This window comes from Eleutherodactylus coqui, chromosome 6 (assembly GCF_035609145.1).
Source record: "Eleutherodactylus coqui strain aEleCoq1 chromosome 6, aEleCoq1.hap1, whole genome shotgun sequence".
In the NCBI taxonomy this organism is placed as follows: Eukaryota; Metazoa; Chordata; class Amphibia; order Anura; family Eleutherodactylidae; genus Eleutherodactylus; species Eleutherodactylus coqui.
The window spans coordinates 185,996,376-186,009,842 of NC_089842.1; the positions used below are offsets into that span (position 1 = coordinate 185,996,376).

At 39.8% G+C, this 13,467-nt stretch overlaps 1 protein-coding gene across 2 annotated transcripts in view; it reads left to right on the top strand.

Moving 5' to 3' along the window:
* The window catches only part of MIPOL1 (mirror-image polydactyly 1), a 314,859-nt gene that overhangs the window by 181,483 nt on the left and 119,909 nt on the right, over window positions 1–13,467 (top strand). For both annotated transcript variants that reach the window (XM_066608446.1, XM_066608447.1), the window contains one exon: window positions 6,727–6,825. In XM_066608446.1, the coding sequence (XP_066464543.1) occupies window positions 6,727–6,825 (99 nt within the window). The remainder of the gene's footprint in view (window positions 1–6,726; window positions 6,826–13,467) is intronic.

The following is a 13,467-nucleotide window of genomic DNA, read 5'->3' on the forward strand; positions in this document are numbered from 1 at the left end:
CGAGAAAATTAGATTCCGTACGTAAAATTTGGACGCTAATTCTTTTGCGCTTAGAATTGAATAATTGAGTTGGGACCCATTAAATTTTCCTATTTATGTCATAATCAATGCTCATGCCAAATTTCAAGTTTCTATGACATTGGGAAGCGAGAAAATTAGATTCCGTACGTAAAATTTGGACGCTAATTCTTTTGCGCTTAGAATTGAATAATCGAGTTGGGACCCATTAGCTTTTCCTATTTATGACATAATCATGGCTCGTGCCAAATTTCAAGTTTCTATGACATTGGGAAGCGAGAAAATTAGATTCCGTACGTAAAATTTGGACGCTAGTTCTTTTGCGCTAGAATTGAATGATCGAGTTGGGACCCATTAGCTTTTCCTATTTATGACATAATCAATGCTCGTGCCAAATTTCATGTTTCTACGCTATCGGGAAGTGAGAGAATTAGTGGCAATGATGGAAATCGAACGATCTACATGGGGGTGCATAACTGTCGGCGACGCTCGCACGCGCGCCATTTATCATAGGATAGTTGTACTATGCCTATAATCTTCCCAGGAGTGTACTCAACAACTTCCCAGTGTTTCATGGCGATCGGATGAATGGTGTAGTAGCGCATAAAGGACAAACAGGCAGACACGCATTCATTCAATTTTATACATATAGATATACCGTAGATAGATTTTGCAGCCTTTTTCTCACACCTGTCTAAAGCTTTTATACAGTACTATATGAGCGGCCCATCCCTAACCGCTCTCATGTAACTTCCTCTTATTGCTCCATCAGCACAGGATGAAGACCCCCAGGTGATCTGTGCTCAGATATTCTGACATCAGAGTTGATTATACATCTGTTATATTATTTATAGACATGTATATAGGGAAAATCTATTAACATATTAGATTGTTGACAAAATATTTCTTTTGGTGGTGAGGACACTTATGTATACTATAATATGCCCCATGTGACATATACAGGATGTGTTTAAAGTGGGGATATTAGATTTTAATCCATCCCATTAACAGTGACTATCGGAGTAATTCTAGTTTATGTCCAGCGCTGCAGAATGTGTTAGCACAATATGAATAACACGGAAATACCAAAATGACGAGGAATACTGCATTGATCCTTGATATTATTCTCTATTTACGCTCTTACTATCCGAAGTGTGAAGTGCAATGTACCCTGTCCCTTCTTATTGTCACCTATAAGCTCTGCAGGCAACAGAATAGTTATGTACTCACTTACCCTTACTGCCGGCTATTTTGCCATGCTCTTTTATTGTTGACTTCCTTATACATGTATATTTATCTTGTAAATCCACAATGAATGGTTGGATAAAACAAGTATAAATATATGGAGAGCAAATGAACTTTTAGTCAATGACTAACAAACAGTGATCAATAGAAGAAGCCAATTATTAGTCTCATTGGGATTGTAAAGTAAGTATGCTACCGACTGTAAGCCTTTATTCTGGATTAATATACAAATAATAGACCTTGTGCACGCAGTCAATTTGATGCTGCTTTATATGTATTTTTCATATAGTTTAGAATTTTCTTACCTGTTTGTGGTCCAGCTATGGTTTTGACTAGAAAAAGTCTGCATGAACGAGGCCTTATGCATTGGACTTGGATTTTTTTACTTCTGCATTTCAGACATTTTACTCTAAATGTATCCGTCTCTCTGTTTCTGACCTTTATACTTTAAATTTTATCTAAAGTCCTCCTTACACATTCATTTTCAAAGTAACAGTACATTTTCCATATGAACCAAGCCTTACCAAAGTGAAACTGTTGCATGCACATATATATATATATATATATATATATATATATATATATATTCTGTAACGTAATATTCCTGTATAGTAATATACTTTTATAGGGAAAGGACTACGCAATCAAAGATACTAATTCTGTCATGTTTATACATAAAAAAGCATAGATAATGCCTCTGAGTGTGTTATCCAAATCTGTGCCACTGTACCATTCATTTCTCTGGCCGTTATTGTTTCAAAGGCAGTGATGCTCTACAGAGCACTCCATCCCCTTTGAATAGTCTGGAAATCACAATATTTGCACTACCATTGATTTCAGGGAATGTGCTGGGACTGAGCCCTGAATCGTAATATAATATCATCCAACATGTCACTGTGACCTATCAGATGACTCTGTTACAGGTTTTCTCTCCATAATTATTCATTTGGATGGTGTTTCCCATCCAGGGGTCCAGTAATGCTATATAGTAGTATTGAATGGAGTCCATACAGTAGCGTTCTAGGTGCTTTTGCGCAATGTGATAGGAATGGCTGTTAGGATGACAAATCATTACGGTAAAATTAAGAATCACAATATTAGGGGGGTGCTATGCTTATACTATATATGTACTAAACGGTAGTCCAACTGTGTTCAGTCCATTGATTAATAAGAGATGTGGCTTGTGGCTAACAGTACTACAATGTTCTCTCCAAATTTGCTGTCAAGTTTTGGCCCTGAATCGGTGAATGTATGGGTAGCATTGTTTTAACAAGCATCAAGGAAGTGTATTGCCAAAATACCTCTCGTCCGTATTACTGCTCACCACTTTATATTCGGGGAGTACCTACATAGTTTTTTACGACGTAGTTGATCAGGTACATCTTCCATTTACTGACCAAATAGCATTTAACACCTTATTGGAAGCTGTTTACATTATAAATATTGCCTATTGAAAGCCCACAACACCGCGGTATAACCTTCTCCAGGACATTGATACACAGGCTCGTTATTGGTTTGTTATTTATTTGTTGAGCTCCACATTGAAGGGCAAACTCATCTTCTCACAAATATTATTTTGTCATTAAAATTCCTTCACTATAACTAGTACAACCTGAGATGCCATTTTCTTTAAATATTTACTGTCTTGGCAGCATCACTAGGAGTTCTCAACGGTAGCAGCATTGTGGAGAGGCAGAAAAACGTCTGGAGAAAGTTATTGTTTTGGGTGCAACTGTCAGGTTTTTTTATTGTGTTTTACCAAGATAACTATGATGATATCTATCATCATCTCTTTATATTGTCTACAATGGAGAGAATGCGAAGAGGACCCAGTGGAAAACCTTATTGTATTTCAGATCGTATTTCGCAGATGAGCCGTGTTTGTTTTTCCTTAGCTATATAGAACAAGGAAATGAACCTGCCTTTATGGGCCCACAGAGGGAAAACTTTCCCTTTCTACACTAACACTTAGCTTCTCTACCGGTTTCAATAACTATTTTTATCAACCTGTTTTAAGAAGGAAGCCCTGCGCCTGACATGTGGTTGTGGGCAGAGGGACAGGAGGAAGGCGACCAATGAAAACACATGTCCTTAAGAAAAAGGAGTGTTTGCATTGGAGCTGACTGGGAACCAGTGACAGCGGGATCTTTGGCATGGCTGAACATAAGCAGCTCAGTGTCTAGTGTACGGCTAACTTAAGGATGAAAGAAGCCGAATGTCTGTGGCCGAGGAAGTTTGGTTATTTTAGTTAAGAAAAGCAAAGTCTGGCAATGCTTATAGGAAGGAGCCCAGATGCTCAGCTCGCTGATGCCTAACTAGGATGTTAATGGGAGAACTTATCCAGTGCTCCTTGTGTGCACTGTGTGACTCCTCAATCCTCAGTCTGTGTATCCTGCACTGAGCGCCTCTCTGTTACATGCACGCAGTATATCCTTACTGCACTACGTGTGCTGGGAATCCTCTGTCCTTCTGCCTTATTAACCACTGACTGTGCTCAGACTATGACCAGATGGCCAGCCTGTGGTAGACCTCACTGATCTACAGATGGAGCAGACATCAGACAACACGCACACTTTTCAGAAGTTTTCTACTTTCTAAAAAGATTTAATCGAAAGGGAAAAAGGATCCAATTTTTGTTTCGGAGACTGATTGCTACCTGTTATTACACATTTTCCATCTGTTCATTTAAGGAGGTTGTCCAGTTTATTTTTACATACCCTATTAGTTAATAGAGGGTGGGTCCCTGTTCAGGATCCTCGTGTTTTGAACAGAGTGAAGAGCAGTTCCAAAGAGCATTTTATTTTCTTTTGCAGGACCTTTCCTGTATTATATAGACAATCAATTGATGTGAATAGACACCCTGTAATACTTAATTTAGCCTGTGGTGCTGCTGTAGGGGAATTGATCACTTACTGACAGGTTTTGCTACTTTTTACAGCTGATTGTTGAGGGTCTCAACACTTTGTAACCTGCTTATTGTCAAGGGGCATTTCTAACAAATGGAGATTGTCCAAAGGGAAGAAAATGTATGTATATGTCTAAATTGGATGAATTGTGACATTATTTAGTTTTATTGGGTTTCTCTACCCATTTGTTGCAATAAAAATGTCTTAATGACACCCTTTAACCTAGAAGATCTACCCACTAGTTGGTCTAAATATTATTTTTCATATATACAGCACTGTGCAAAAGCTTTAGGCAAGCGTGGAAAAATTCTGCAAAGTAGGAATGTTTTACAAAATAGAAGTCTTAATAGTTTGCACTTTGATAATTGAAAAAAATAAAGTTAATGGATAAAAAAGAAAACAATATTTGGTGTGACCAGCCTTTGCCTTCAAAACAGCATAAATTCTTCTAGGTGCACTGGCACAAAGTCAGGGATTTTGTTGGATTATAGTCAGGTGTATGATTATCCAATTATACCGAAGAGTTGATAATGATCATCATTTCATATGTAGGTTGAAATACAGTCATTAACTGAAACAGAAATAGTTGTGTAGGAGGCTTATTAAAACTGGGTGAGGAACAGCCAAACTCAGCTACAGAGGTGAGGTTGTGGAAGACAGTTTTATGTCACAGGTCATACACCATGGAAAGACGGAGCACAGCAACTAGGTAGTTATACTGCATCAGATAGGTCTCTCCCAGGCAAAGATTTCAAAGCAGACTGGAGTTTTGAGATGGACTCTCCAAATTCATTTGAAAAAGCACAAAGAAACGAGCAATATGGATGATCGTAGACACAGCGATCGGCCAAGAAAACTTAGTGTAGCAGATGAAAGAGACATAATGCTTACTTCTCTTATCTGTTATGCAGTATCATAAGGGAGGCATCGGATTGGCTTCAAATATATTCTACAGTAGGACAACAACCCCAAGCACGCAGCCAATGTCATTAAGAACTATCTTCAGAGTAGATGCACACGGGTGTTAAAATGTTCTGCCCTAGATTCTTGTATGCATGTCAGATCAGATAGCACTTGGACATCCCGTCCATTGACATCTACTATTCTCGTCAGAAAATCGGACAAACGTAGGACATGCTGCAATTCATCCAAGTAAAAAAAAAGCCTGTGTGCATACACCCATTCAAATAAATTGGTGCAATGGTTGTCCAATTTTTGGACTAATTTTTCAGTCTGAAAATTGGATGGAAAAAAAACTTTGTCTGCACGTGCTCTAAAGAAGAACAATGAGTCTTGGAAGTGATGATATGGCCCCCACAGAGCCCTGATTTCAACATCATCCAGTCTGTCTGGGATTACATGAAGGATTTGAGCAAGCCTACAACCGTAGAAGAGTTGTGGCTAGTTTTCCAAGATGTTTGGAACAACCTCTCTGCTGACTTTCTTCAAAAACTGGGTGCAACTGTCCCTAAGAAAATTGATTTCTCTCTTGAAGGCAAAGTGTGGTCAAGCCAAATATTTTGAATATTGATTTGATTTAGATTTCTCTATTGTTTATTCACTTTGCATTTTATTAATTGACAAAAAATAAACTATTAACCCTTCTATTTCTGAAAGCATTCTTACTTTGCAGCATTTTTTCACAGCTGCCTAAAATGCTTGCACAACACTGTATTTCCTGAGATTTTACTAATTGGCGATTGTGAGTATCCAGTGATGCAGAAGGGAGACCCAGAACAAAGTTTTGACCATTCAGTAGCCCCTCTTTCCATGGGCACAGTTGCGCTATAGAAATGGCTTAGGCTAGCACTAAGTTTACAGGTCTTCCAAACATGCATCTTTACTATCTTAGAGTGAAGGGTAGGCCTGATAGACCCTTTTGGGGCTCCTTTTCTCCCCTTACAATTCTGGGTCCAGCATAATGAGATCAGTCAGTAGCCGCAATATATACAGTTATCTAATTACTCTTTAGTCAGTGAGTCCCACTGAAGACTGGTAATGGTGTGAGTTTTAATATGTGGTACACGGAGTTGTAGAATATGGTAATGATCTATATAATTAAGAAGTATCACAAGGTTTTCATTACTTGATACATGTCTGTTCTGGTAACCATTATTTGGCATACAGGAGCATGGGTTCTGTAATGGATTGTATATTGATACACTTGAAGCACTTTAGCCCAAAAATCAGTCTACAGTTATGATCATCTAAAGACCATACAGTAATTGAGAAATAAACAGATCCTTGTATCTGCGGGCAGTAAAAATATCTAATTATTTCATCTGAAATGAATGGCAGCCATAGCTTCATGGGGGGAAATCAGCCAGTGTAGGTATAAAGAGTTTCCATATAACATTCTGTCCATCCCAGGCTCCTGTCTCTTTTTCCTATCTCCCTTCATAACACATAATATTGTAAATTCCTTTTGCCAGTATGCCTAAAAGCACCTTTTCACTCATTGCCAATAAGTCAGAAGTAACTATTTTTTCTTGAAAGATGAATTTAGAAGTGTCTAAAATGTTTGATTTCATAATATTCTATTATCCCCCCTCCTCAGTGCAAACATCTGGAAAAGGAGCTTCATCTGCTGCGAGAGAGCAAACAGATCTGTACGGATATTGTAACTGCTCAGAAGACCTTTGATCCAGCTTCCAAGGTGAAAATCTCTTCTATGACTGCCCAGTTTAGTTGTAATAGCTTCTTTTTTTTCCTTACGTATATAATTATTTTTTTGCTTTTTGTCACCTGAGAAAGTTTTCAGGATCTGCTGTGTCAGTGACAACCATCACACTAGGTTACCTACTGTTCTATTGCCTTAATGTTAGAAGAACACTATATCATCATAGTCAGGCGTGGACTGACCATTAGGCAAGTTTCCAGGGTCGCATGTACAGAGTGGGCCCATAATCCCTTGGTCAAGTCAGCAACATTTGTTTAAAGGGGCTTTATGTAAATAACAATCACTGTATATGCTTGAAATGTTCTACAACTTTGTGTTTTAATATCTCGGGATATTAGTTTGCTCTCAGTGAATGAAAGCACTTTCTTCTATTAAGAGGCAGTAATCATTTAGATATCTACGTATCTGGAACTGCAGCTTTTTACAAGCCCACTAATTCACATTACACTTGCATCTCCTACCCCTCCCTTCCCCATAGTTAGGTGCCTAGGCTGCTGTAATCACAGGACCTTACGTAAAAAGGACCCAACAGCTCTTCAGACATCTCTATATTTCAGTAAATACTTGTAAAAGAACAATTCTGGATCACCTTTTTTAAACTTCGCGTTGTGTTGTTCCTCTGCTAATCCTTCTAGAAATTTAGGAATAAATTGACAGTTGACTTTTTGTCAAAGAGGTGTGTCCCTACAAATTGTTACAGTGGCAGCACTAACTGAACAGTGTTAGAGTGTGCAGAGACACACACCCTAACTGGTAACACCCAGTTGTCAATTAAAAGTGCATTTAGATGGAAAGATTGTCATTTAAAAAATCACTGGTTCATTCGAATGTGAACGAAAATAGTTCAGTGTAAACATGGCTACCAGTCAAACAATGACTGATAATTCGGTTGTTTATCATTCACTTCACGTAGGCATGAAAATCATCATTGGCTAGTATGCCGATAGTGCAGTTGTTCTCATTCACTAGTACAGTGAATGTGAATGACTGAGCAATTTACCAGGCTACAGGAGCAAACTCTGACATTGTTCGTCATGCAAACAATAAATCATTACGTGTAAAAGCACCCTTAGTCAAAATAATTCTAGGAGTAATAGCAGAAGAACTGCGCAATGTAAGGATCAAAGGGAAAAAAACTCCAGAAATGTTTTATGAAGAGTACAAATACTTACTAAAATAGACACATGTCCAAAGAGGTTGCAGGTTATCTTTAATTAACAAGTTTCATGATATCCGGTGTTTTTAACTATATTGTTAGAGCGTTTTGCTGGGATCTGTTGTTCTAAATATCTTCTTGGCAGCTCAGCTCCACAGGTAGGGTTGATTGAGCTGTTTGGGTGCAGATTTCACCAGCCAGCTATTTCCCCAGGTCTGCTGCTCATATATACCAGCTCCTCTGCTGTGGCTACTGGTCTTTCCCCATTTGTTCAGTATGTTCAGTGTGAATAGTGTTATGTTCCTGTGTGTCTGTGCAGCTTTCAGTATGTTCAGTGTGAACAGTGTCATGTTCCTGTGTGTCTGTGCATGTGGCTGAACATGGGGTGTGAGCGGGCATGATCAGTGTATGTGTTGATGTAATCAGTGGAAATAAGAAAGATGAAAAAATACCTCTACAGTGCCATCTATTGGATGGCAGCATTCCTTCAATTCAAAGTGACCTTATAACAAGTCCTCAATGATTGGGATTATTAAACCAAGCCAGAAACCTTGATGTGATCAGTGTCATGTTCCTGCATATCTGTGCAGGTTTGCCTTTCATGTAGTGTGAACTGTGTCTTGCTGTGGATCCTTTATCATCTAAGACGAGGTAGGTTCCAGCGCGGTGGCGTCCCTGTCGGGACGATCACTCCGCATGTAGGCAGGTTTCCTGAGGTTAGTTGTCTCGTTAGAATAGGGACCCGTGAGACAACGAGGACCCTTGAAGTGGGCTTAAGTATCTTGGCCAAAATACGAACGAATACCTCATACATGCTATAGTTATTACATCTGGCTAGCTGTGCAGGTATACAGGTGAGTGTTTTGTGTACTTGGCAGTTTTTGGTTTATGCCTGTTTGCGAGTATGTAGTCCGTCTCTCTGTCCTGCGGTTCTGTCTGAGCTTTCTGAGTTTGCCTGTTGGTGAGTGGGAAGTCTGTTTTTCAGTGTCTGTATTTTGTCTTAGTTCCTGAGTTCTGCAATGCCATCTGAGTTCTGTCTGACATCGGCAGGGATAAAGTAAAGGGCTGCAGTATTTCTCCTCCTTATTGGCGACTGCATATAGCACTCCTATTTAAATTCTAAATTCGAAACTTGAATTTCCACACTGTGGTCCATATCCTAAGACATTTTCAAGACGTTCCCAGAATAATATTTTAAGAAGTTTACAGCTTTATAATGCGCTATGACAATATCCTGATGGCTTGTTTTTTCATTTCATATTTTGTCACTCATCATCACTATCTATTATAGTTCTGCATCTCTATCACACCTAAAAAACGAAGCCATGCTGTAAGTACTGCTCTGTGGCATATTTACAGTTATGAAAGAGCAAACATGAAAATGTAACTTTTAAAGCGACCCTTCGGTCCTGAAAAAACAAAGATGGCCACCCATCTTCTCTGACTACCCAATGCACACTGTGCATTAGTATACATCATTAGGCCAAGATACTACATGCTGCTCTGATTGGCCAGTGCTGCTCACATGAGCAACATTGGACAGTCAGAGCAGAGTGTAGTGTCTTGGGGTAATGATGCATGCTAATGCACAGTATGCATTGAGTAGTCAGAGAAGTGGTGCGTCAATCTTTGTTTGTCCGGGACTGAAGGGTTGCTTTATTAGCACCTTCAATAGTACTGCTTTTGTGTCTTTGTTTTTTTTTATGCCTCTGTTTTTCTTCATATTTGAGGGTTCGCACCTCAAACGATTGGCCAGGCTACAGGGGTTGTTGGTGAAGTTCCTCTGTGTTTGCCTTGCAGATTTTCACAATCGGAGAAATCTCAGGCTGGGGTACTGAATCAAATTTAGGGAAAACTGAGCGAGAGAAACAAATAGGTCATCTATTTTTGAGCTCGAGACCTCACAGTTTCCCAGCTGCTTCCAGCTCCAACACCTTGTATCTGCGTGTGGTTTTGGACATTTAACAATAGTTGCCATGTGCCACGTTAATAAACTTGCTGGTAGTTCAGTTGTAAAATAATGTTTTTATGCATTTGAATTACTTCTTCTGATTTCTACTAACTTGCAGCATAAACCAGTGATATATTTTACAGCATACATTTTTATGGTACTAGTTTATGAGAGCATATTTACCATTACTTATTCAGAATACCTTGCGGAGATGAGCTTCACTGTACTTGGGCCCAATGTCCACAGGCAAATTTAAATTGCGGAATCCACGTGGGGCACCCGCGCGGACGATCCGCGATTCAAGCTTTTTGATTTGATTTGAATTGAATTGCGGATGGGCCGCAGATTCCGCGGGAAAGTAGGTGGTTTAAAAAAACAATCTCTACTGCGCATGTGTGCCTGACGGCACTTCTGCTCACATCCGATTGGAGATCCAGACAAGTAAGCACTGTCTTCGGCCACAGGCAGGGTTGGATTCCGCTGCAGCCGTCCACGTTTGGAATCCGACCCGCCCGTGGATATGAGGCTTAAGTTAACTAGTTTCTGCCTCCAATGAAATGAACAGAAACAAATAGAAATCGTAAAAGTAAGGTCTTTTACCCAGTAGCGTTTTTTCTTCTTGCACTGCAAGAGCGAGTAAAAACAGTCGGCGGGCAAAAAACCCCACAATATCGCAAAATGCCTTTAATGGGGCAGCAGCAGCGCTAGCCCCTTTTTAAATAGCACGGACTTTTAGGGAGCGCGGGGATGAATGAATCCTCTGCCGCAGCTGTCACAGCTATGGCAGAAGTTCAGGATGCTATCCCATTGCTTTCAATGGGTTCGGCGCTGCTGCTGCAGCCCCATTGAGAGCAGTTGGATGCGGGCAACCTCCCCAGCGATGATTTTCGGGGAAGGGCTTGAAATATAAGCCCTTCCCTGAAAATCATCCCTAGCTGGTGAAAAAAAAATGATATACTCACATCTCTGCCGCTCAGACGCGTCTTCTGGCTGGCTCCCCTGCACTTCTGTCAAGCTCTTTCAGCAGGCGGGAATTTAAAAATCCCTGCCACCTGAAAGGGCTGTGCTGATTGGCTGAGTGCTCAGCCAATTACAGGCAGTGCTTAGCCATTCATCAATGAGGGGGAGAAGCCCAGACAGGGCTCCACATCTGTAAATCCAGAAGAGCTTTGGAAATTATGACGAAGAGATGACAGCCCCCTATCCAACTAGGGGCATCCACAAGAGATGGCACACATACACATTTCAAGAAACCAGCCAGTCTCAGCAAGCTGACTTCCAGTATATGCATAAGTGTCGCACAGGGAACATCCGATGAAATTATATTAATTTAGGAATAGATGAAGAACCATACTCACTTCACTAGCAGGCTAGTGGAGAGGATCCCAAAGAGCCCCCTATGCACATTAGCAGCAAACAAAAGCAATCCAAAGTGTCTACTCACAATGAAGCAAAGGCATAACATGTCTATTGTTTTTTTTTGGTTGCTTCTACTCTGTTTCCCCAAAAATAAGACAGTGTCTTATAAATTTTTGCTCCCAAAAATGCGCTAGGTCCTATTTTCAGTGGATGTCTTATTTTTCCATGAAGAATTCACATTTATTGTTGAACAAAAATGCACATTTCTTATATACTGTACAGTAGTTGTCATCACAAAGCAGCATAACCAGACAAACTGTGAATCCTATCAAGCATTTTTTGTTACTACCATTATTTCCATGTACAACAATCTATGGTACATTTACCGATCCCGATATTTATGAACACAAAGCAAGATTTATTCAATGATAGTCATGTCATCATCTTCTGGATCATCATCATAACAATCCAAACCCTGAATAATTTCCTGGTGAATTTCTTGTGACTGCATTTCTTTCAGAATCATCCGCCCAAATCTCTCATGTCTAGCAATAGCATTGTCCTTAACTGAGTACTTCTTGTCTTGCCTGACACAGGGACTATAAAGTACCTGGCTCCCACACACTGTCTGGAGACTGTAACGATCACCCACAGCAGTTCACAACAGTATTGCAGTTTCCGGCTACCAGGAGGAGCTCATGACAGCAGACTCGCACAGCAGGAACAGAGCTAGGTCCTACTTTCAGGAGAGGCCTTATATTTAGCACTTCAGCAAAACCTCTACTAGGTCTTATTTTCAGGGGGTGTCTTATTTTCGAGGAAACACAGTAATAAATCCTGGCATTATTCTCTATTGTAATTGACCAGACTTTTTGCATTGCTTTTGTTTGCTGCTAATACGTATAGGGAGATTTTTTGGATCCTCTCCATTAGCCCCCTGGTGTAGTGAGTATGGTTCTTCACCTATTCCTAAGTCATATATTATCATTTTATAGGTGGTTCCCTAAGTACCATTTATACACTATTTTTGCATATGCTTGGCTATAAGAGAAGTGACAGCCATGCTAAAAAGGAGAAGGAAATGGTTAGAGCAGGAAAATGTCTGTGTATACTTGTATGGACCCTGTTTGTGTCACTTATAAAAGGACATAGCTCCATTACTTCAAAATGGCCACTTTTGATTGCTTTTGTTCAAAAGCTTTCGGTTGCCACAGGAACAGCAGCTCTGGAGCACAAACTACCTTAAAGAGGATTTTTCAAGCAAAGAGTATACACAGCCATATATTAATATGTTTGAGGTTAGAACAGAAACCAAAGTTTTGCAATAATTGACATTAGGAAATGCTGCAGTTACTTTTTGCAGTTTCTCAGCAACTGATGGGAAAAAAGAATTTGTCGCTGATAGAACAGGCAAATAGAACGGTACTAAATATTTCCCATCAATTAATTCAAATGTAGCAACTAATGTAGCTTCGCTTTTTGAAGTCAGATAGCTAATAAGTCGATTTTTTTTTTGTGTATCTTTGCTTGGCAATTTTTAAGTTTAGAAGGGAATCCTCTCAGCCAAACATGTATGCAACAGAAGAAACACAATGTATTGTTTTTCACAATGGCAGGATGGCTAGAAACGGTTAGCGCGGCTCAGCTATGTTGTTTCAGTAACTCCCATAGACTTGCATGACAATTACAGAAACAATGTAGCATGGTGAACAGCACTGTTTCCGTAATTAGGGAACTACAGAGATTGTGTAGCTAGCCTCTGTTACACTGCTTCTACAACTTCCATTCACTTTTATTGGAGTTATGGAAACATCATAGCAGCACCCTGCCCTCTCGGCTGTTTTCATAATTCCCAAACACCCCTGGATACTGCATACAATTGGGCAAAAACTCCAGATAGGTGCAGATCTCAGAGTTGAAACCCACACCTATCACACTTTATCAAGGTCCACTTAGACACAACGATTATCGCTCAAAATACTATTAGCGGGTGGCGCTGATAGTATTCTTTCAGCTGGTATCCTGCTGGCAGTTCTCAGCGGGACACCAGCTGAAAGCTCAGAGAACAATGCAGCTGTTTCATATACAAAATAGCTGCTTTGTTTTCGGAGCTGCATTAACTCTTAAATAGCTATTTAGCTACTTAGAGTTA